The 23,772-nt window shown below is 41.9% G+C and overlaps 3 protein-coding genes across 3 annotated transcripts; all 3 read left to right on the top strand.

The window, feature by feature from the left end:
* Positions 1-392: 392 nt before the first annotated feature.
* On the top strand, positions 393-5,646 carry LOC138353018 (uncharacterized). The gene is made up of 5 exons (XM_069305663.1): positions 393-540; positions 1,659-1,769; positions 2,358-2,532; positions 4,060-4,162; positions 5,010-5,646. Exons 2-5 carry the CDS (start codon positions 1,659-1,661, stop codon positions 5,152-5,154), a joined length of 534 nt encoding a protein of 177 aa, XP_069161764.1. The 5' UTR covers positions 393-540; the 3' UTR covers positions 5,155-5,646.
* A 5,246-nt stretch (positions 5,647-10,892) lies between these two features.
* Positions 10,893-17,147, top strand: LOC123770925 (uncharacterized). The gene is made up of 5 exons (XM_045763103.2): positions 10,893-10,998; positions 14,214-14,339; positions 14,825-14,999; positions 15,880-15,982; positions 16,248-17,147. The coding sequence occupies exons 1-5, from the start codon at positions 10,942-10,944 to the stop codon at positions 16,390-16,392; spliced, it is 606 nt and encodes a 201-aa protein (XP_045619059.2). The 5' UTR covers positions 10,893-10,941; the 3' UTR covers positions 16,393-17,147.
* Positions 17,148-17,272: 125 nt separating this feature from the next.
* LOC138353200 (uncharacterized) lies at positions 17,273-23,455 on the top strand. The gene is made up of 5 exons (XM_069306079.1): positions 17,273-17,371; positions 21,887-22,030; positions 22,309-22,483; positions 22,864-22,966; positions 23,314-23,455. The coding sequence occupies exons 1-5, from the start codon at positions 17,273-17,275 to the stop codon at positions 23,453-23,455; spliced, it is 663 nt and encodes a 220-aa protein (XP_069162180.1).
* Positions 23,456-23,772: the final 317 nt, after the last annotated feature.

Below are 23,772 nucleotides of genomic sequence, written 5' to 3'. Positions count from 1 at the left end.
ACATATAGTCACCTCCAAGATTGAGAGCAAGCATGACCAGAATTAAAGACAGACAGAGGAAGTGAACTTCAATCATATATTAATATAGGAAGTCAAATGTCTGATGTGAAATACCGACTAATGTCATTATAAGAATTTTGTATTCCGTGATACACATGTGGAAAATTCTTGTTAACGAGAGGGAAAATTACGAATATACCACTGTAATTCTTTGAAATCAAATCAAGAACATCTTCCTCGAGAATGTTAATTGAAAATGTTGCCAGACCTCAGTAGTCAAATATCATGAGTGTAGATTATTTGATGCTTATGATGTTTTTTTTAGATTAACTGAAAACAATGAGAGAGTGAGAAGGTGATTGTAGGGATCGTGATGGTGGTTACATTGCTGATCCCTGGATGGTAATGGCGATCTGAGTGGCGATAGTTGTGTTGTTAAGGAGGAAGGTGGATTCCCACACCTTCCTTGACCCACTGGATCGCCAACAGGTTAATATAGACGGCAGCTGCGTCCTGCCAACCACTTGTACTCCTGCCAAGGTAGGTGGTGGACGGGACCTGTTACACCCACGCCCTGCCAAGCACACCCACACCCTCCCAATCACACCCACGCTCTCCCAATCACACCCACACCCTCCCAATCACACCCACGCTCTCCCAATCACACCCACGCCCTCCCAAACACACCCACGCCCTCCCAATCACACCCACGCTCATCATTCCCACGCCCTCATACTCCCTAGTTTTCACCACATGTGGGTACCGGAGCAGACGACTTCTGACTCCTGTTAGCAGTCTCAGAACTTCCCCTCTAACATTGGAAACCTTACCCACTAGTTTACTCTGAACACGATCCTCATGTCGACTCTAACCAGGTATACAATTACTGCTGGGTGAAGAGAAGCGAACAGTTGATGATTGGCGCTTAGTCAATCCTCCCTGGTCAGGACTCGAGCCAAGACCAAATCGTTTGCATTCCGATGGAGAGTATGTGTTATTATATAGCCTAAAGCGACCTCTAGCTACAGCTGGTCTCAAGTTGTGACCTAGTCACTTTTTTTTTATTAACACATTTAGGTACATCTTCATTTATGCAGCTACTCTAGACTATATGAAGGGGAGTACAGTGTCAGAAAACTAGTTACGTGATGCTAAAAATCCCCATCACACAGGATGGTTAGTCATGCAGAGGCATGTGATAAGTAGTCTGCACTGGCAGACTCTGGTGCATTATGAAGATATCATCATGAACACTAGAATAAGGCAGCAGTGATACTAAAAGTCCCCATCTCGCAGGATGGTTAGCCATACAGGGCTATACGTTCAGTAGCCTGCACTGGCAAATTTTCGGTGCACTATGAGGATATCCTCAAGAACACGAGAGTGAATAAAGTAATTGCAAAGCTTCAGGTACCTCATGCCAGCGGGTCTGAATAGCCTGATAACTGGGCATTCGGTGATATAGTGTGCAAGCTCATGCCCCAGTTCCTGCTCACAGAATTTGCACCTGGATTGGTCAAATGTACTTTACACGTGAGAAACCCTTAGCATGATAATCGCCAGACACCGCCCGATTGCCAAAAGGTGTTGTTATTGATAAGTTTTAACCACTGGAGCTGTTAAGGCCTGCATTACCATAATTATATTTTATTTCCCAGATGAAGGTCGTGTTGTTTCTCGCTGTGGTCGGGCTGGCAGCCTGTCAATTCCAAAATCGGTTCTCAGGCTTCGGTGGTCAAAACTTTGGCGGTCAAGGCTTTGGTGCTCAGGTGAGTTAATTATTATTTGAATCAACTTGATGCTTGTATCAACATACAAAACTACAGCATTTAATGATAAAAGTCAATAGTTAACTTTTGTGCCATCTTTCTCAGTCCTATCAGGCTGGTGATTCGGCCCCCGAAGGCTCGTGTTATATTATGTAACTAAGTAACATCAAGGTAATTAATATGTAATAAAATACACATTATTAATGTGACAATGTTTAACCATGAAGTAAATAATAAGTAGAAATTCCTTAAGTACTTTCTTGTTAATCAACACATCACCAGAAGGATGATATGTTGATTAACATGAAAGTACTTAATGAATTTCTTGTTTAATTTCCTTTCACGGTTACATAATATCACTTTATTCACCACGTGTAAGTTTCTATGTGATTTACACACACACATTATTCCAAGTGCCAATCATTCTCTGTAGGAAATGCTTACAGGTGATGCTAATATATATGATGGTACACAAAGGGTAACCACACCAACGTAATTACGTTTGTGTGTACATGAGAGAACACCCACCGCATAGGTTCGAGCCCTCACCACGGCTCCTACGGATTTTCATATATGCTGGTATTACAGGCTGACGACACCCGCGGCGGGAGTGAATATTACTTCTCCTGGAAACACGACGGAGGCAAAGATTACCCTGCCAATGCGGCTCACAGCTTGTGTACAGGTCTGGGCGGCGGGTGGCAGCCGGTGGGCATCAGCTCCGAAGATGAACTCAACTACATCAACGGCATTGTTGGCTCAAGTTAGTTACAATTGCTTTATTTCTCGATGACTTTAACCTCAGAACATTGAATCTATATTTAACCCGTTCTTAACCCTTACGCTGCTCAGTTTTGTTAAGCCACAGCTTTTATATATTTTTTCTGGAAAGTTGGAAAATTATACGTTCTTTGGAATTCATTGTGAAAATTTTGGCCATGATGACCAGAGAAGTGCACATTTGCTCTCAAGAGTCCAGGCACATAATTCGAATAATTAATAATATAAATTCTCATAAAGTTATATAGAAAAATAGTGAAATTGTGCAAGAAAACTAAACAAACAGATCAAATTGCCAAAGTTTGAGTGATATGTTTTTTCTGCATTGCAGTGTTCCTCATTTATCTGTGTATACACACTAAGAGTATGTTCAGGACTTCAGTAAACTTGTTGGTAAACTGCTGTGGTGGCCTCAATAACTCTTCCGAGGCTGATAGGCCATAAGCACGCAAACCATACCATTGTCAGGACCAGAAAGCTTGTTAGGCTATAATAGACTTCATGGCTTTAGAGAATTCTGGCGCGCAATGTGGGCAGACGAGTTACTGGCGGGAGATTTGAGGGAGTTCGTTATGGCGAGACTAGAGGAGAAGTTAGTTTATTTCATTTATTATCCGCCACATATCTATCCTGTGGGTGATAGTGGAAAAAGCTACAGAGGCACATAATGGGCTGAGGAACTGAACCCCAATCAGGAAGCTAACATGAAAATTTAAGGCGCATAAAATTCGAATTTCGCGTTTCAGTATGGAGATTGCGTTCTACTGAAGAATAAAAACAAAAAATCTTATTTTTTGTTTTGAAATGGGAGAAAAGTTGATGCATGCTGGTGTCTGATCAGCCCGTCCTCCTAAGGTTTCCCAACGTCAAGAAAACGGTCAAAATAAAGTGTCCTCTCCTGACCTACTAAAGGACTCAAACACAAACCGGGACAGCACGTCACTTTCGCCAGCAGCCTCCATTTTCTAGTACGACAATTTTTTTTTTTTTACTTTATGTAACACATACTATCGAAATGCGACGTTCTTTGAAAGACGACAGGTTGGTCTGATTGCATCACCACTCTGCCTCAGTCTCCCCTACACAACGTACTGTTGGCGGCCTTCTCAGTATCATGCACGATTTTCGAAAATTTGCATTCAGAGAGGCCCTTCGTGTATCTAATATTCAATTTATCAGTAACATCATTGGTATATATGACCCTTCGTGTATCTAATATTCAATTTATCAGTAACATCATTGAATAAACTAAGAATAGCCTCGAAAAACTGTCGTGGTTGAAGACACTCTCTCGTCGTAATTGATGGGTTAGCAGCGGAAGGGTTAAAAACCAATGACCACGTACGAATACCAATTATTCTTAAATAAAAATGTGTTGGGATGAAATGCTGTGAATTTATATATGACTTCATTATACCAGACGTATTTTAATTTTTGCGACACATTTCTAATTTATACTTTCGTCTCCTTGTATTGTTTTCCCGAATATGACTTTCTTTTGTGTGAGCAGACCGGCTGCAGTTCATCTGGACCGGCGGGGTGAGATCTGGCGCTACCTTCGCATGGATCAACGGTGAACCTTTCGGCGTTGTTGGCTGGTCACACACCGGAGGGTAAGTTCCATGCCCTCACGTGCGTGTTCAAACACAAACACACACACACACACACACACACACACACACACACACACACACACACACACACACACACACTCATACACATCTCAGTTTCAAGTGTAGATATGATAAGAGCCCAGTAGGCTCATAGACCTGTACACCGGTTGATTGACAGTTGAGAGACGGGACCAAAGAGCCAGAGCTCAACCCTCGCAAGCACAACTAGGTAACTAGGTAAGTACACAGGTCCGAGCAGACAGCGCTCTGGGTTTGTAATCTTAAGGGCCCAAGCTCGATTCCCGGTCGAAGCAGAAACGAATGAGCAGTCTCTTTCACCTGATGTCTTTGTTAACCTAGCAGTAGATAACTAGGGAGTTAGACAGCTACTGCGGGCTGCATCCTGGGGGAAGGGGTGTTTGTGTGTTAGATATATATGTAGTAGATATCATAGATGACGAAAGGGAGGGAGTTAAACATTAAACACCGGACGGTTAGCGAAGTGGGATCCAAGAGGAAACTTGATCCTGTAGGCACAACTAGTAAATACTCTCATACACACACACTTACACAGTAAGGTGAAGAAAGGACACTCAGATATAACCAAATATGATACGAATAAACACATTCAATCTACTGTGCTTGCATTGCATCAATATGATTATAATGGACAATTGTTAGGCAGCTATTGACTGACATTGTATGTATACATAGGCGAGATACACTTCATTAAGTGTAGACTGGTATGTCAGGATTCATTGATAAAGATTAAGCCACCCAAGAGGTGGCACGGGCATGGATAGCCCGTAAAGGATATGTCAGAAGTGATGGAGTGTATATTTTGCAGACTCGGCCGACCTCAGCCCGACAACCGTGAGAACGGCCAAGAGAATTGCTTGGCCATCCTCAACAACTTCTACCAGGACGGCATCAAATGGCACGACGTGGCCTGCCACCACGTGAAACCCGTCATCTGTGAACGTCGAGCTTAAGCTGCCCCGTAAACTGCCCCCCTGCTACTCACGGAACTGTCGCTCCACGATACTTTCTATGCATGAGTTTGGAAATACTCGTATCTCATTCTAATGCTTCTCGTCGTCTTATTACTTACATTTCATTCTGCATCATCAATCCTATAACAATATATGATTATATATGAGGCTACACAATATTGTGTAGGCTACACAATATTGTGTAGCCTCTCACTACCGTCCCAGGTTTCTGTCTACATTATATGCTGTCGAAGGACAGTATTAACAGCTCTTGCCAAGTGATTTACTGAAAATTAACACTTGTAGTTTTCCTTTTGTCTTGTGAGATATGAGAAATTTTCCTCACCAAACTCCTACTCCTTGATTGCATTATCAACATTTTCGAATGTGTATATTTATATTTATATTTTCTCCATTTAATCTTTATATTTATTTTTCGTAATTCCGCTTGCGGAAACTAGTAATATTTAGAAAATAAATTCATAGATTGTATGACATGATTTTTTTTTACTTTTTTTCCCCTTGCTTTAATAATGACTGAGCCTTGTGTCTGCTGTTGTCCTGCTGTTTGTCTCTACTGTTATCACATCTATGATATCTGCTTGCCTTGCATACTTCTGATTTACAATTGATGAGACAATTAGTTTGCTCAACCACTGCTGTAAAAACACTTGTGGGTTGAGGTAAGTGTTCAGGAATGTATTAGACTAGCAACTTCCAGTCCCCAATTACTGAAGAGGAGGAAATAAGTATGAGTAATATCTTTACCCTTAGGGGGGCACTGTGAGGGACTTGTAGCTAGCCTCGCTTCACCACACTTCACGAGAAAATAAATTGCTTCTAATCTGGTACTCACGAAGAGGGTAATGTTATGTTCCTCACCTGCAACACTACCAAGGAGACCCAGGTACCTTCACAGACAGCTCCAACTCATCATTGACCCTCCAAAATATTAACGTATGTTTGAGTTCTTGCTGTACACCTGCCCCCACCACAATCTGCTGAGCCCACCAACAGCCAGCTTATCGGTCTCACTGAAATCGCGGTCTTTAGAATTCTGTGCCAACAATCATGTAATAATTTGCGGTTTGTGGTCTTCTACCCAGTGACAACCCTTGGATCAAAATCTGTTCAAAAAGGGGTCTTGTGATCGGGCCTCAAGAGAGGTTATGTACCTCTGTCGTGTTTTGGTGACCCAGTTACAGAGATACTAGTAAACCCGCTGGTTTACCACTATCTCACACTACTACTCCTTGGAGACAGCTGTCGGCACTGTTTCTGAGGCATAAAATATGGTCTGTAAACATGTCTGACGTCCGCCGGTAAGGCTAACACGTGATCCCTGTTGTTGTTGTTATAGATTCAGCTACTCGGAACTCGGAACAAGTTCCAAGTAGCACGGGCTATGGTGAGGCGGTAACCTGATCCCATGCACGTCAGGATCGCTACCGACCTCCACCAGTTACCGTTGTCTTCATCCCACCGCTGCCACCATTGTAACACGGGTGGGGCTTCGTTCTTATGTTAATCTTCTTACCTTCACTCCCGTCCGTAATCTTTATTCTCTTACTCAAACCAAGGGACCCCAGAGCTATACTTGAGCCGACCCCACGCCACGTGGTCTTAAACCGTTGACCGGCTTAAGATTCTACACCCCTTATTACGTGAAAACAGACTTCTAGCAAAACTCTAGAATCGCCTTGCGCTGCCACCACCAGACCCTTACCACTGAGCAATAACCGAGGTCTGGATCGATCATGCTAAATCAATAAACCTTGGGGCTTGATCCCCACTAGTAATATATAGGAGGGATGAATTTTATGTTAAAAGTGCGGAATTATTAAAATCAAAGGGATAATGAATTCTTACTTGGAGTTAGAATCTGCGGCCCAACTCAACTCGGCCTCGAGGGCACCACGTGGTCCGGGACATATAAATAAATTACATAAAATGGAAATTAATAAAAAGACAATTTACTAGCTAAATGGTTTATTCAAAACTAAACAAAATCTAAAATCAAAGCACTCCCTGGCTGAACACTTCCCTGGCGTAAAAGGGCAATGAGATGCACTAATTCCCTATACCAAACTCCTAGCAACTCTACCTTTTAGACGACCAGCTCTGTGTACTTGTCTAGGGGCAGGTGGGTCGAGGTCACCTGCCCCGGCCGCTCTTAGTTCCACACTGTCTACCCGAGTCGCTCTGTCCTACCCAGCAGCAAGCTGGGGTATCCCTACGCCTGGCTTTACTACGTTACTCGTAGGGGTTTAAGTTTAACAACTAATCTCTGTTGTACTGAACAACCCAGATTGGTTGAATTCTTTTAACTTAAGTTAATTGCACAAGCATCTTAGGGAAGAGCTATTTCCGATTACAAAATGGCTATTTGACCTTTGAGAAATACAAAAAATATGGAGCTTTGGTGACCCTTGTGACCTAAGGTCGCCCAAATTATTCCGCGGCTGAGACTAGTCCCGCTAGTGACGTCACTGATGGTGACTTACTCATTCCTGACAATTTAGGATACTCTAGATACTATAAACAGTAATACTATACAATTTGAATGAAGACTAATTTCTCTAAATTACTGAATAATGTGAAATAATTCATTATACGAAACTGTAATACAAGGCGCCAGTTATTTCAACCGCCAATCCCCCCAGGGGATGCTCCCAGGTCCCTACACATGGTTCCACTTCCCACTCTCCCATGCGCAGATAGAACATTCTCGGTCATTCCTACAACAACTAGTTTGTTACATTGTCAACCACAATAAACACGCATAATAGCCATTTATTCACTTGGGCTTTAGGAGCCTCGAACCGACGACCCGCTAAATTCCACCCCAGCTTAATTTTTGTCTGTAGGGATAACGTTCCCTACAGACAAAAATCAGAAAATACAATTGACAATCTACTACAAAAACAAAACAAAAAACGGCCAACCTACTTATGAAAAACTCCCCAGACACCAAACAGAATGTCTTGAAGGAAACCAACGTCGTCTATACCTTCACATGCCCGCTTGGGGACTGTAAGCCCCAAAGAACTCAGTATATAGGCAAGACAACAACGTCTCTTTCTATGCACAAACAACAGGGCTCCATCAAGGAACATATAATCTCTTCTCACAACCAGACCATCACCAGAGAAATCTTAACAAGCAACACAGAAATCATCAATAAATACAGCGATAGCAGGAGACTCGACATCAGCGAGGCACTACACATCAAAATGTCAACACCAGTAATCGACAGCCAATTAATGCACAACTATATTCTACCCACTTCAAGACCCTGAACCAATATGGAAGCAGCAAGAGGAAGTATGGACCAATAGGCCTTCTGCAGTTACTTCCATTCTTATGTCCTCATACCCATTGTTTCGTGTTCTGTCGTATGTTTCATCTCACCCAAAACTTTTGTGCCATATCACCTCACCCAAAAACGAGTATACGTATGAATGTATTTTGTATGTAAATCAGGTATTTGAGAATGTAGTAGGAATTACGAAACGCGTTAAGGCGTCAGACTAGGAATAAAAAGAATGAATTTTGGAGAGTTACTTTATCAATTACCCTCAACAGTGAAGAAGAACGAAAGAAATATTGAGAAGATTCGTGTTAGAATTATTAATCTTACCCTTTCGGTTATATTCAACAACATAGGTTTACAAGAAAGACTGCTACCAAAATATACTTATATATATATATATATATATATATATATATATATATATATATATATATATATATATATATATATATATATATATATATAACTGAAAACTCACACCCCAGAAGTGACTCGAACCCATACTCCCAGAAGCAACGCATCTGGTATGTACAAGACGCCTTAATCCACTTGACCATCACGACCGGACAAAATGAGGTGATAGCCGAGGCTATTTGAACCACCCCACCGCCGGCACTCGGATAGTTATCTTGGGCATAGCATTTTACCAAATCACCTCATTCTTTGGGGCAACACGTGAGGAACACAAATGCGAACAAGCCTGAATGGTCCCCAGGACATATGCAACTGAAAACTCACACCCCAGAAGTGACTCGAACCCATACTCCCAGAAGCAACGCATCTGGTATGTACAAGACGCCTTAATCCACTTGACCATCACGACCGGACAAAATGAGGTGATAGCCGAGGCTATTTGAACCACCCCACCGCCGGCACTCGGATAGTTATCTTGGGCATAGCATTTTACCAAATCACCTCATTCTCAAATCATTCTCAAATCACCTCATAACTATCCGAGTGCCGGCGGTGGGGTGGTTCAAATAGCCTCGGCTATCACCTCATTTTGTCCGGTCGTGATGGTCAAGTGGATTAAGGCGTCTTGTACATACCAGATGCGTTGCTTCTGGGAGTATGGGTTCGAGTCACTTCTGGGGTGTGAGTTTTCAGTTGCATATGTCCTGGGGACCATTCAGGCTTGTTCGCATTTGTGTTCCTCACGTGTTGCCCCAAAGAATGAGGTGATTTGGTAAAATGCTATGCCCAAGATAACTATCCGAGTGCCGGCGGTGGGGTGGTTCAAATAGCCTCGGCTATCACCTCATTTTGTCCGGTCGTGATGGTCAAGTGGATTAAGGCGTCTTGTACATACCAGATGCGTTGCTTCTGGGAGTATGGGTTCGAGTCACTTCTGGGGTGTGAGTTTTCAGTTGCATATGTCCTGGGGACCATTCAGGCTTGTTCGCATTTGTGTTCCTCACGTGTTGCCCCAAAGAATGAGGTGATTTGGTAAAATGCTATGCCCAAGATAACTATCCGAGTGCCGGCGGTGGGGTGGTTCAAATAGCCTCGGCTATCACCTCATTTTGTCCGGTCGTGATGGTCAAGTGGATTAAGGCGTCTTGTACATACCAGATGCGTTGCTTCTGGGAGTATGGGTTCGAGTCACTTCTGGGGTGTGAGTTTTCAGTTGCATATGTCCTGGGGACCATTCAGGCTTGTTCGCATATATATATATATATATATATATATAAAATAAAGTACAATCAGTGTAATACAGCACTTGAATATGTAGGCAGGAAGATGACATATGAGGTCATCTCTTTGTAATATTTGTAATAACAATCTCTTTGTAATATCGGTTCATGAACATAGAACAAGAGGCAACTCCGGAAGACCTAATGGTCAATACAACTGAGGATGAAACTGCAGAAAGCCTAATGACCAATACATGCGAGTTCTAAGGAGCACTAATGGGTTATTTGTGTATTCTCTTACAAAGATTTTTTTAATTGAAAAATTAAAATGGATTCAAATTGTACAAACCATTACTTATATTCAAATTGTATGGCTTTGTAATTTATATCACAGTAGATTCAGTATTTCTATTGAAAATGATTTTACAATTTCTTTTTGAAGACCTCTCTCTGTTAATTTTTTGAGAATTTTCTGAGAAATGAATAAATAAATTAAATATATTGATTTAAATATATTACAAATCATGCAACTTGGAAAATATAAAATGTTTCTTTCCACATGATACAATTTTTTTGTCATAGTAGCATAATTCATCTCTTTCTTTCAATACTGTTTAGAACAAAAAAATATGTATACGATATAAAGTCTACACATTAAAAAATAGCGATGTGTGGGATGTGGAAATCGTGACATTGCTGATCCTGAAATGAGAATGACGAGAGTAAATTGTTGTGTTGAGCAGGAGTGTGGAGTCACGCAGCTTCCCATCGACTAGTATATAAGGCGGCCACTGCGTTACGGCAAGCACTTCCACCCCCGCTAAGGCAGGTGAAGAACGGATGCTGAGATCAACCACACCTTTACTCAACCGTCCCGTACATCACTCCCTCTTTACCGTAAGTCATCCGTGTCTCCCGTACTCATCATGAGGTCTCAGTATATCGCGAGGATATATAAAAACAAGTGTATTTGACAGGTTGCGACGGTGTGAGGCAACAGTGGGAAATATCAATGAGAAAAAATATCTTTGGAAGCAATGTTGGTGTTGGCGTCCAGTGACCCGGACGGCCACCACGGGGGTCCCTTTCTCCGGACTGTCATTCCAACTTGGCAACCTGCCTCCAGGTTCCATTATTGTTGCTAATTGTTACGTGAAGCCTCATCATTCCCCCCCGATTTCATCACACCCACGCCCTCCCTCCCCCATCACCACACACTGACCCAATAACGCACAAGGCCTCCGTCACCTTGCCAAATCCTCTCCGGAACTAAGTATCGGTGAGTTATTGAGGCAACGCAGGTTGATAGTCCCACAATTACTGTGTTGGTAATCGTGGAAGAGAATGTTCGTTCTCTTGTTATTCCATTGTGCTGCTGCCGTGGATGGTGTACACGTTAAGCTCTCTTGGGTCCGACTAATAATTGGGTGGGTGACCACATGGATTCAGCTTCACCTTCAGCTGCCTTTCATTGAGAGGACAGCTAGGCAAACTGCTGCCTTCTACAATTTTAGTACTGAATGCGACCAATAACGCAAACGTCAGGAAAATTACAACCCACATCATGTGTAACACAACAAAACCGGCCAGAATGCGAGGGATAATGAGCTAGACCTCACTTGCACTCTATATTAGGTAAGCCTACCTATACTTTCCCGATTCTTTGCTACACGTTTTTACAGAGAAAAGGAGGGTAGAAATAGCCTAAGCTAATCTATCCTTTTGAGATGACCCTCTGTCCTGCGTGACAGTGAATACCAGCATTATCCTCACTTTAATAAGACTTAATCGAAATCCTCAGATTAGGCAAAATTGTAATTAATTTTGTCAATGAGGATGTTAGTAATAATAATTTCAGATGTATTTTATGGTCTCAATAAACGTACTTAAACTTTAAAGATAAAAATGCATCCCCAAAGGACGGAGTAGCTTAGGCTACTTCTATCCTTCAGCATTCAAAGTAAGAATATTACCCAAAATATTATTTTAAACTCAGACTAATACTTTGTTTAACTTTTCAAGATTATGTATTATTCAGTAAGCATGATGACCAAACCACATGTCGGAAAATAAAGAGGCGACGACGTTTCGGTCTAGCCTGGATCATTATTAAGTTATAGAGAAAAAAGAGAGAGGATTGATTTGACTGATGAAGATTAAGCCACCCAAAAGTGGCATGGGCATGAATAAGTGGTACGGGCAAGGGTAAGTGGTAGATTTTTGGAGTGAATGTCATCTTTGGTCGTGTCATAGAAGAGAGTAAGGGACAGGCAAATAAGGTAGAAGGAGACGACAGGTGAGGAAAAAAAAATATGAATAAGAATAGGAGAAAGGTAAAAATAAGAGACGAGGCAAGATAATGAAAATGGGGTCGCGAATAAGAGAAGGGGGAATGATAAAAGGTAAAGAGTAAAGGGGCACAGCTTATTTAACCGCTATTTAACTCAAACAAAATAATTAAGACCACATCTGACCTATTCATATAACTTACCCCATCTAGGCAGTCATAGAAAACGCAAACGTTGCAGCAAAGAAACAGCAGCAGTCAGATAGTCATCAACACAACATTCAGCCAATGCATCAAAGCTACCTGAAAAAACAAACATGCAAGCCTTGCCAAATCATCACCAGTGACTCGCCTCCCCAACATCACCCATCGTGCAGTCACCGGGAGGAAGATCATGTAAAGAAATTGAAGAACTCAATCGCTTGAACAACGTATCATGAAGAACTCAGTCGCTTGAACAACGTATCATGAAGAACTCAGTCGCTTGAACAACGTATCATGAAGAACTCAGTCACTTGAACAACCTAAGCAACTAGCCTAACCGACAGAGACCAATACTTAGAAAAACGTCCTTATTACGGTGCTTCAATATTTACTTAAACTCCGCAATTTTGACGGATTGGATGATTCCTATAAAAGTGCGATGATGCGTACGCTTCCCAGATTTCATTTTTTATATTATTTTTATTATAAATGATTTAATTTTATATTTAAGAAGACGATATGGTAATCACACATTATGCTCATGAAATTCTTCTCATTGTTCTTAAATTATGAGCCCGTTCTCAGTATAGTCATTAGCTCGAGATACCAAATCTATTCTCATGCCAACTGGCTAGTTATCTCGATATTTATGATGGTCTGAAAGAATATAATACGGTTCCAATAATAGTTTACTTGTAGACTGAGAAGTAAACTTTTGTCCTAAACAAAGAATATTCTCAAGTTATAACTTTATTCAATTATAAATCATTAATTTAGGATATAAAAAGAGGTTATGTTTATATAATTTTCTTTGAAACGGTCTAAAGAATTTGGTTTTCCGAAAATAAAATTCTAGGGGATACTCAAGTAGTTTTCAAATTTCATATTTCACGTTTTGAGATTAATACACCATATTAAGTAACCCAACGTAAGGAAACCTAACCTAAACTATCATTAACCCAATGTAGCCTTAACCTAACCTTACCACTGATAAGGAGCAGATAATAGCACAAACTACATATCAGTTTTGAAGTGATTACCTCCACGGTACCTCCTCCCTGACGACAGGTTGCAAATTATATGTAAATTCTAATTTAAAATACAAAATTAAGTCTGGCTACAGTTAGTATTACCATCGTGAGTTCTGGACAAAGTCAGCAAATTACTATAAACCTTCGACATTTGCAAAAAAAAAAGATATTGTTGGTATGCAGGATTTGAGTCACAATAACGTGGCTAAAATATGTTGACCGGACCACACACTAGAAGGTGAAGGGACGACGACGTTTCGGTCCATGCTGGACCATTCTCAAGTCGATTGTGCCCCAACCGTTCACCCTAGCAGTAAACAGGTACCTTTTGGTATCTATTTACTGCTGTTGGTTGTAGCCTGGAGGAGATTAGTACTTAGTCTAGGGGCACCTCGACATCCTGGACCATTCTCAAGTCGATTGTGACTTGAGAATAGTCCAGGACAGACCGAAACGTCGTCGTCCCTTCACCTTCTAGTGTGTGGTCTGGTCAACATACTGTTGGTACATTTTTACCTTCACAAAAGGATATTCCAGAAGCTGGAGAAGTTGTGCTGCTACTGTGTTACAACTTGTACTTTATTTTCCAGATGAAGATCTTGTTGCTGTTGACTCTGGTCGGGCTGGCGGCCTCCCAGTTCTCATTCCGGAGACAGCGCGTCAGGAACCGGAGACCTGGGTTCCAGGGCCCTCAGAATCAGTTCTCTGGTGGCCAGGTTAGCAAGCTGCCACATTCTATTGTCATATTTGTTTCCTTCCTCAGTATGAATTACATCAGCTTCGGGATTTGGGTAACAAAACGTCGTTATTATCAGCTATCATCATCTCCACTTCTTAGAGTCTGACCCACTTGCGATCAAGCACCCTGCGCCATGTAAAAAAAATTGTAATTAAAAGGTGTAATAAGATTAAGATTGATCTGTTTTATGTAAGATCAAGATTAATATGCAGGCGATGAGCCACAATAACGTGGCTAAAGTATGTTGACCAGACCACACACTAGAAGGTGAAGGGACGACGACGTTTCGGTCCGTCCTGGACCATTCTCCAGTCGATTGAGAATGGTCCAGGACGGACCGAAACGTCGTCGTCCCTTCACCTTCTAGTGTGTGGTCTGGTCAACAATCAAGATTAATCCCAGTGTGATTTGTTCTACGTAGAATATATCTGATGTTAACTTATAAATATGTTGATATTATAGGTTGACGACACCCGCGGTGGGAGTCAGTACTACTTCTCCTGGAGACACGACAATGGCAGGAAGTACACCGGCGGACAGGCTCACGGCTTGTGTACAAGTCTGGGCGGCGGGTGGCAGCCTGTGGGCATCAGCTCCCATGACGAGCTCCAGTATATCAACAGCATTGTTGGCTCAAGTTAGTTCTCGTTGCCTCTGTTAGTGTTTCCACACAGTGTGAGTGTATGTGTGTGACTCAGTATGCTATGTCGTCGGCTCACAACCGTTCATCCCAGCAGTAAACAGGTACCTTTTGGTATCTATTTACTGCTGTTGGTTGTAGCCTGGAGGAGATTAGTACTTGGTCTAGGGGCACCTCAACAAGTCTTGCAGGCTTCCTGTCCCCGACTATAGACAACAAATATACATATGAAACGCATGACTTTCGTTTGGTGTTGGGCATAAAGGTTATCAACCTCTGGAAGGTTATTAAGGCAACGCAATAACTGACCAACCAGCAAGAATACTTTCGTCCTGGACATAGTCTGAGGGCTGAACTCTCAGAGTGCATACACCAAGAAGCGACATATACAGCTCTGTGTATATGTCCCGGTTAGGTACTCCCTTTCGTATTTAACCTGTATTCCGTCTTCGATTTTTGTACATTTTTTACAATTTATGAATTGCAGGTTAATACAGCATGCGACACATACTATGCACACAAATACACAGCACATATAACTGGATGAGGTTCTGAGAGTTCTACTCCCCAAGCCCGGCCCGAGGCCAAGCTGGACTTGTCGGGAGTTTGGTCCAACAGGCTGTTGGTTGGAGCGACCTGTAGGCCCACATATCCATATCTCAACCCGGTTGATCCAGCATTTCTCGTGGAAAAACAAAAACAAAAGCACTTTTTTGTAAGACATCCTATGTTTCATATACAAAACATACGACGTACTACTGAACAAAGCCTGTAAAACCCATTGATCCTTTACCAGTGATTTTGTTTATAGATGAACATTTTTTTTTAGTTTCATTTCCCATTTACGAATAAATATGCATTTGTTTTGCTTGAACAGACCGGCTGGAGTACATCTGGACCGGCGGGGTGAGAGATCGCGCCGGCTTCAGGTGGCTCAACGGAGAACCTTTTAACGTTGTTGGCTGGTCACACACCGGAGGGTGAGTTGAATATACGCACTTGCGTATTCAAACACACATTCATATATGTACGCACTAGATATGCTACATAAGTAGACACAAGAACACGTACATATCGCATACGAGGCAATATACAAGCATTACATTTAATACTCTTGTATTGCATCGGAATGTTTACACCAGAGCTTCAGGCAGCTCTTAGCTCCTGTCAGACGTATACATAAGATACACTGTAGAAAGTGTAGATAAGTATGCCATGAGTGATGGAAGTATATGTGTGTTGCAGAGCTAATCGACCTCAGCCCGACAACCGTGAGAACGGTCAAGAGAACTGCCTGGCCGTCCTCAATAACTTCTACGGTGATGGCGTCACATGGCACGACGTGGGCTGCCACCACACAAAGGCCGTCATCTGCGAACGTCGTGCATAAATACCACAATAAACCACCTCTCTTTCCCTCTACCACTTGGACTGGACGGTAGAGCGACGATCTCGCTTCATGCAGGTCGGCGTTCAAGCCCAGACCGTCCAAGTGGTTGGGGCACCATTCCTTCCCTACCCTGTCCCATCCCAAATCCTTATCCTGACCCTTTTCAAGTGCTACATAGTCGGTAACCAGACCACACACTAGAATGTGAAGGGACGACGACGTTTCGGTCCGTCCTGGACCATTCTCAAGTCGATTGTGAGCTACATAGTCGTAATAACTTGGCGCTTTCCACTGATAATTCTATTCCCCTCTCGCTCTCTCACACAGACTCTTCCCTTATTGAAACCTGTCATCTGAAGGAACAGGAATTTCTTTTTCATTATCTCTTGCCAATTCAGAAAAAACTTGTTGTTTCTAACTCTCACGTTTTAACACAATCATCCTTCTGCGAGTCTGTCCCAGTAATGGCGTGTCCTGTACACTCTTCTCGTCATAAGTTATCGTTAATCTTTGCTATGTGTTAATGGGAACGTCAAGGGATATACCAGAAGTTAACTTGAAGCTTTCTATATCTTTTCTCTAAAGTTGTAGCACAATGGCATGAGACGAAGAGATATCAAGATCCAGAGTTAACAAAAAAAGAGCTCTCAATTATTTTATTGGGGATTATCCCACGTTTATTTGTTATTTTCTACAAGTGATTTAATATATTTATTTTTCCAGAACATTCTTTATGTCAACTAACCTGTTACCGTTGGCAAGATAAATATATAAATTGGATGAAACGTTGAGGTGTTTTTGTTTTTTGTTCCTTTTTTGTATCCATTGTCCTGATGAGTTCTATTGCCACGATGAGTGTATTGTGTCTGCTGTTGCCATGATGAGTGTGAGTATTGTCTCTACTGTTGCCATGATGAGTATGAGTACAGTCTCTACTGTTGCCATGATGAGTATGAGTACAGTCTCTACTGTTGCCAGGGTGAGGGAGCACTTATGTTGCCATAACATGCGCATGCGTGTTCTCTACTGTCATGGCAAGTCCTTGCACCGTGTCTACAACTGTCAAGATGAACGTGGACTTATTTTACACTGTCTCACGAAGAGTGCAGCATATTAACCACTTGAATTCCACGAAGTTGAAACTTTCCTTTATAGAAAATAAAGGAGATTAATACATATTCTTAAGGACGACGAAGAGAGAAGGCTGAGACAATTGAAGTATATAAAAGGAATGAAAAATGGACGTAAATAAAGTTATATATACCAGCACAAAATGATGAACATACAAGTTAGATAAGTTCAGTTCAGGAAAGTCCTGGTTAGGTTAGGAAACAGGGTTGTTGATTTGTGGAACTACTGAGTAACTTAATAGACGTGAGATTGTAGGATTAATCATATAGATATATGTGAATCACGCTATTATCAGTCACAATTAGGAAGGATTTCAGAAGCAGCTAACTGCTGCCCAACTGGAACTTTAAGCCTTCTCTTGGGCTGTCACTCAAGCATGGAGGAATTAGGTGATCCACGCCCAAGTCATTTAACTTGTCACCTCACAATAAACTTAGGTAATTACATTTCATTCACTTGGGCCCCTAGCGTGGTTGATAAAGTCTCCCGTTCTGGGGTGGGGCGGAGGTTCGAGGCTCCTAGGATTCAAGGGAGTGAAATGTTATTACCCACAAATGTTATTGTGGGTAACCGCTGTAAACTAAACAGATGTTCAGTGCACACTGTCACTCATTACGACTCATTAGTCATACTTGTTGTTAATCTTTGACTTGTCACTCACTAGAATGTATTATGTTAAGAGGAGAACTTAGGAGAACAAGAGGAGGACTTAGCACTCTAGCTCTCTGTATGCTATGAACACTAACTTAGCACTCTAGCTCGCTGTATGCTATGAACACTAACTTAGCACTCTAGCTCTCTGTATGCTATGAACAGTAACTTAGCACTCTAGCTCTCTGTATGCTATGAACAGTAACTTAGCATTCTAGCTCTCTGAATGCTATGAACAGTAACTTAACATTCTAGCTCTCTGAATGCTATGAACACTAACTTAGCATTCTAGCTCTCTGAATGCTATGAACACTAACTTAGCATTCTAGCTCTCTGAATGCTATGAACACTAACTTAGCATTCTAGCTCTCTGAATGCTATGAACACTAACTTAGCATTCTAGCTCTCTGAATGCTATGAACAGTAACTTAGCATTCTAGCTCTCTGAATGCTATGAACAGTAACTTAGTTAATTACGACAGAGAGCTAGAGTGCTAAGCAAACACCCATCCACTGTGTCAAGAGTTAAGACTTAGCAACTCTGCCACAGATAACTCCAATGTCAGTTTGCTTCTGTGATGACAGAAGGTTATAGCTGACAAACATCTCTGCCGTGCAGCCACCTTGCTATACACAGGTGTGTTACACCATCACACACCTGTGATGCTTAATCAATCGTGTTTAATCAATCATCAACACCTGTATCACTGAAGGCTTGCACCTACATGGTGGACGGAGTGGGAGACAGCTTGACAATTAAGACTCAGTGCTGTAGACACCACCACCAAGAAGAGGAAGGGAGAACTTTGATTAGAAAATTAAGAGGAAGAAATACGGTTGTTTATAATTACTGGCCCGTGCCAGACAGGCTCACTGCAATAGGCTTGTTGACCCATGCTACACAGACTCAGGCAATGGTTTACACACGTGTATATCTGTCGGTGATGAGTCACAATAACGTGGCTAAAGTATGTTGACCAGACCACACACTAGAAGGTGAAGGGACGACGTTTCGGTCCGTCCTGGACCATTCTCAAGTCGATTGTGACTTGAGAATGGTCCAGGACGGACCGAAACGTCGTCGTCCCTTCACCTTCTAGTGTGTGGTCTGGTCAACGTATATCTGTCCTATTTGTAAATAAAAGCTTTTGCTTCACACGGAATTATGTTTAACATGTCCCTTTGTCTTAATAGTGCTGTTGAATAAGCAGGATATAAGCATGTAAATAATTATGAAGTCACCGCGCGAGATACACTAGTAACGAAGCTGTTCAGCCGGGAACCAAAAATGATGAGAGCTTATAATGTGTCAGGTGGAAAGGGCGGAGTCTGGGAGCACTAAAGAAAGTAGCGATATATATAAGTCCGGATCCGCGTCCCGCCAAGCACTTCTACCGTTGCTAAGGTAGGTGTTGGACGGACGGCACGCGACCTCCTCCTCCCGCCACTGTGTACACAAACACTTCCTGGTGTCTTCCTCTCTCAGTCTGTAACGTATATAAAGGAACTCACTGGTTCGTAGACGACACGGCGAGACATCTCCCGTCACGCAGGGTGCAGTCGCACCTCCACAGATCTCCAGTATCAGCTCTTGATACTGGTAATGGCTCAAAAGGGCCACCACTTAGGGCTATTCAAGCCCGTGCCACCTTTTGGGTGGCTTAATCTTTATCAATCAATCAATCTTCGTAGACGACACGGGAGACATCTCCCGTCACGCAGGGTGCAGTCGCATCTCCACAGATCTCCAGTATCAGCTCTTGATACTGGTAATGGCTCAAAAGGGCCACCACTTACGGGCTATTCAAGCCCCGTGCCACCTTTTGGGTGGCTTAATCTTAATCAATCAATTCGTAGACGAGTGGAAGGGGCTGATAAGGAAATAAGCTTGTTTCTCATAAGGCCAGTCAGCTCATCTTTAATGTTTTTTGTGATCTTTCGAAGCCCTCAGTATTTATTATACATATTCATTTGTATATTATTTTAAGTCACCATAATTCCTCAGTGTATCACTATGTATACTTGCGTGTATGTGGCTAATTGTAGTCAAGCATTACTACCATCTGTCAACGGTCCTGTGGCAAAAAGACACTTAACGTTCACTGACTTTTTGTCATACAACACTACTTATGTGCATACAACACTACCTTTGTGCCATACAACACTACGTGTCATACAGATTGCCAAACATCCCTTAAGTTATATAGATCAACATGCAATCCTGGTGTTCCACAGACCACTGTGCCTCCTTACTGTTACATAGACCAGCACGTTTCGTAGTGAAATAGAGAATATTATGTCGTCCTCGTCGTACACAAAGTATTAAACACTATAGCTGCTTAACTCCATGCACACTATCACAACTTTTTTCCACCGTTCAAATTGTAACTATCTTCTCATGTCTTGTAATTCATGTTGAAATAACTGTCTTCAACTCTGCGGTCATGTATAAGATCTTCCGTGTGGTGGCAGTCGATTGTAGCTCAGTCGATTAAGGCAGTGTCTGGGATGCTCCCGGACGCAGGTTCAAATCCTCGTCACGGCCCTTGTGGATTTGTTCGTGTGAGATCTTCCGTGTATTTGTGATACCTCTCTCATCTCCTTTCTAGAAAAGAGATGATTAATATCCTTCAATCTTTACGATTAAGGAGTTAAATCTTTGAAAGCTTTGAGACGGTCCCAATACTTTAGGTGCTGTATCGAGTCTGTCTCTGATGTATTTCAGAAAAGGTTCCTGCTTTGAAAGGGGGGATGTGAGCATCATGCTGTGCTCAAGGAGGAAAAGCACAAGTGATTTCAATAGTAGGAGTGTTGTGGTGGGATCTCTAGACTTAAAGGATCTCAAAATCTACCTTATTATTTCCTTGTTTGATGCTATATTTGTTGTGGTGTGCTCACTAAACGTTTAACATCAGTATTCCCCTGATCCTTTAAATCAGCGGTTCTCAACCTTTTTTTTGCCCTTGAAATAATATCCGAGTAGTATTTTAAATACACAAAGATTTCATGTTCAATTGAAACGAGACCATTTCTGTCCTTGCTCTTGATTCTGGTTAAATGAGCACAAAATTTATTAAAAAAAAAAATTCATTTGCACATGATTAGAATTAGCCTACGTATCTCTCTTTCTCTTGAGGAACCTCTAGTTAACCTGTGGTTCATGAATCACGGGTTACGAACCCTTGTGTTCAATATTATTTTCCTTCTGTGAGATCTGATGGCGTCTTGTACCTTGTATTTCTGTTCACTATCTGGAATGTGTCCCTGTTAAACATTTTTATCTCTTGTTGCCAAAACGAGGATTTGATCGATATTAACTTGTAATTTTCAATGTCTTTTACAGAAGTAATTTTCATGTTAATTTTCGAATCATTTACAAAAGAATGACACGACGCTGTAACTTGTATTTTTGTTTATATCTGATATGAGAATGAAGAAGAGAACTGGTGCAAGCACTATGCCCTAGGCTACAGAACTTATTTCTCACTGTGCTTGGAATACAGGAGCATGTTGTCACAATTATCCTTTCAAAATCTGTTCATATCAATTATTTTGACAGAGTTTTTGACAACGTTCATAAAAAAAACCTGCCGGATCTTCAACTTGGATTTGGTGAAAGGCTAAATTGTCTGTGGTTTAAACCCCGCAGGGAAAACATTACAGGAGCTGGGGCAGTTGTGGTAGAATAAGCACACGTTCTGTACTTCCCCAGATGAAGGTCGTGTTGATGATGCTCACGCTGGTCGGACTGGCGGCCAGTCAGCGACGGCCTCCATTTAATCTGAATTTCTTTGGGAGGCCATCCTTCCCCACCCGTGGTGGGCCTAGGCCCGCGCCTGTAAGAAGTGGTGACCAGGTTAGCTCTGTCAAATTCGCCTTCATATTATGACCTGGAGAAAGTTATACACTATGGCTTGATATTAGCTTGAGGATTATGTCAGCAACTGGCTGTTTAACTGCAATATTCAATGGTCAATTTCGGCTGAAAGTTTTCATCTTTTTTAATAACAAAATTAACATAATTAATATGTAATATTAGTAAAATTATTCCACATGAAAATTATACAATTTAGAATCAATTGAAGGTGTTAATATGATGGAATTATATGATGGTAATATATGATGGTATTACAGGTTGACGATACCCGCGATAGGAGTCAGTACTACTTCTCCTGGAGACACGACAACGGCAGGAAGTACCGCGGAGAAGAGGCTCACGGCTTGTGTACAAGTCTGGGCGGCGGGTGGCAGCCTGTGGGCATCAGCTCTCCTGGCGAGCTCAGCTACATCAGTGGCATTGTTGGATCAAGTTAGTTGTTACAGCTTCTGTAACTATATTTTACAGGGACTGTTTGACAACTTTATTAGCAATGAAGTGTGTGTGGGTGATTGGGCGAGATGTGAGATATTGTATATTTATGTTGCTAAGAAAATTAATGCAAGGAAAGGGATCAGAGAACGTAAACACTTCGAAAGTATTTAGAAAATTGAGAAAAGTAAGATTTATGCTAGTGTCCCCGGCTTGGCGCCTTCTTTTTGAAAATTACTTACTTGCGCGTTGAAATGAAATTTTGTTTAATGACTCGTCAGTACTTGTTAATAATAAGTTAGCCCAGAATACTGTATATGTAAATTATTTCATTATACTTGATATATTTCTAATTATTTTTTTCGTGTGTTTGTGTACAGACCGGCTGGAATACATCTGGACCGGCGGAGTGATCTCTAGCGGCGGCTTCAGGTGGCTCAACGGAGAACCTTTTAACGTTAATGATTGGTCACACACCGGAGGGTAAGTTGGTGTACACACACACACACACACACACACACACACACACACACACACACACACACACACACACACACACACACTCTGAATACAGACCCATGAAATTAAAAATAAATGGTTTATACATTCACACGAAACAAAACACTCTCCTACAGACTCGAATAAGGACACGAAGTTATAAACAAGCAGAAGACAATATACAAACACACATACAACTTCACTTACATTGCAGCAATTTGTTTATACTGGAATATACTTTAGTCAGCTGTCAGCTTTGGCCTAAGTATACATGCATCTAGAGACAATGTAGTTTGTTGAGACGAGTTTGTCATCAATGTTGTACGTTACAGATTCGGCCGACCTCAGCCCGACAACCGTGAAGGTAACGAGAGCTGCCTCGCCATACTCAACAACGTCTACGGTGATGGCGTCAAGTGGCACGACGTTGCCTGTCGCCACCCGAAGCCCGTTATCTGCGAGCGTCAGATTTAACACTTTAGCTTTCACTTCGACAGTAACCGTTCTGATGACGCTAAAACACGTCATCCAATCTCAGAATTTCTGACAAATTCACTTTCTTCACACGAGCTCATTGTGGCCAGAGGCTACCAGGGATAAACCGAAGTATGAGGAGACCAATCGCCTCACCCTATGATTGATCACTGGACAAGTTTGGTGCACAATAAACACTGTAGTCCCCTTCACTGTAGTCCCGCCCCATCTACAGTGTCCACTACCTCTTTCTCACAGACTCAAGCTCCAGCTAATGTCTGCTTTCTGTGAGCGCCGAGCTCCTTCAGTGTAACTTT

Source organism: Procambarus clarkii, chromosome 56 (assembly GCF_040958095.1).
Source record: "Procambarus clarkii isolate CNS0578487 chromosome 56, FALCON_Pclarkii_2.0, whole genome shotgun sequence".
NCBI classification, from domain to species: Eukaryota; Metazoa; Arthropoda; class Malacostraca; order Decapoda; family Cambaridae; genus Procambarus; species Procambarus clarkii.
This window is presented reverse-complemented; position numbering and strand designations above follow the sequence as displayed.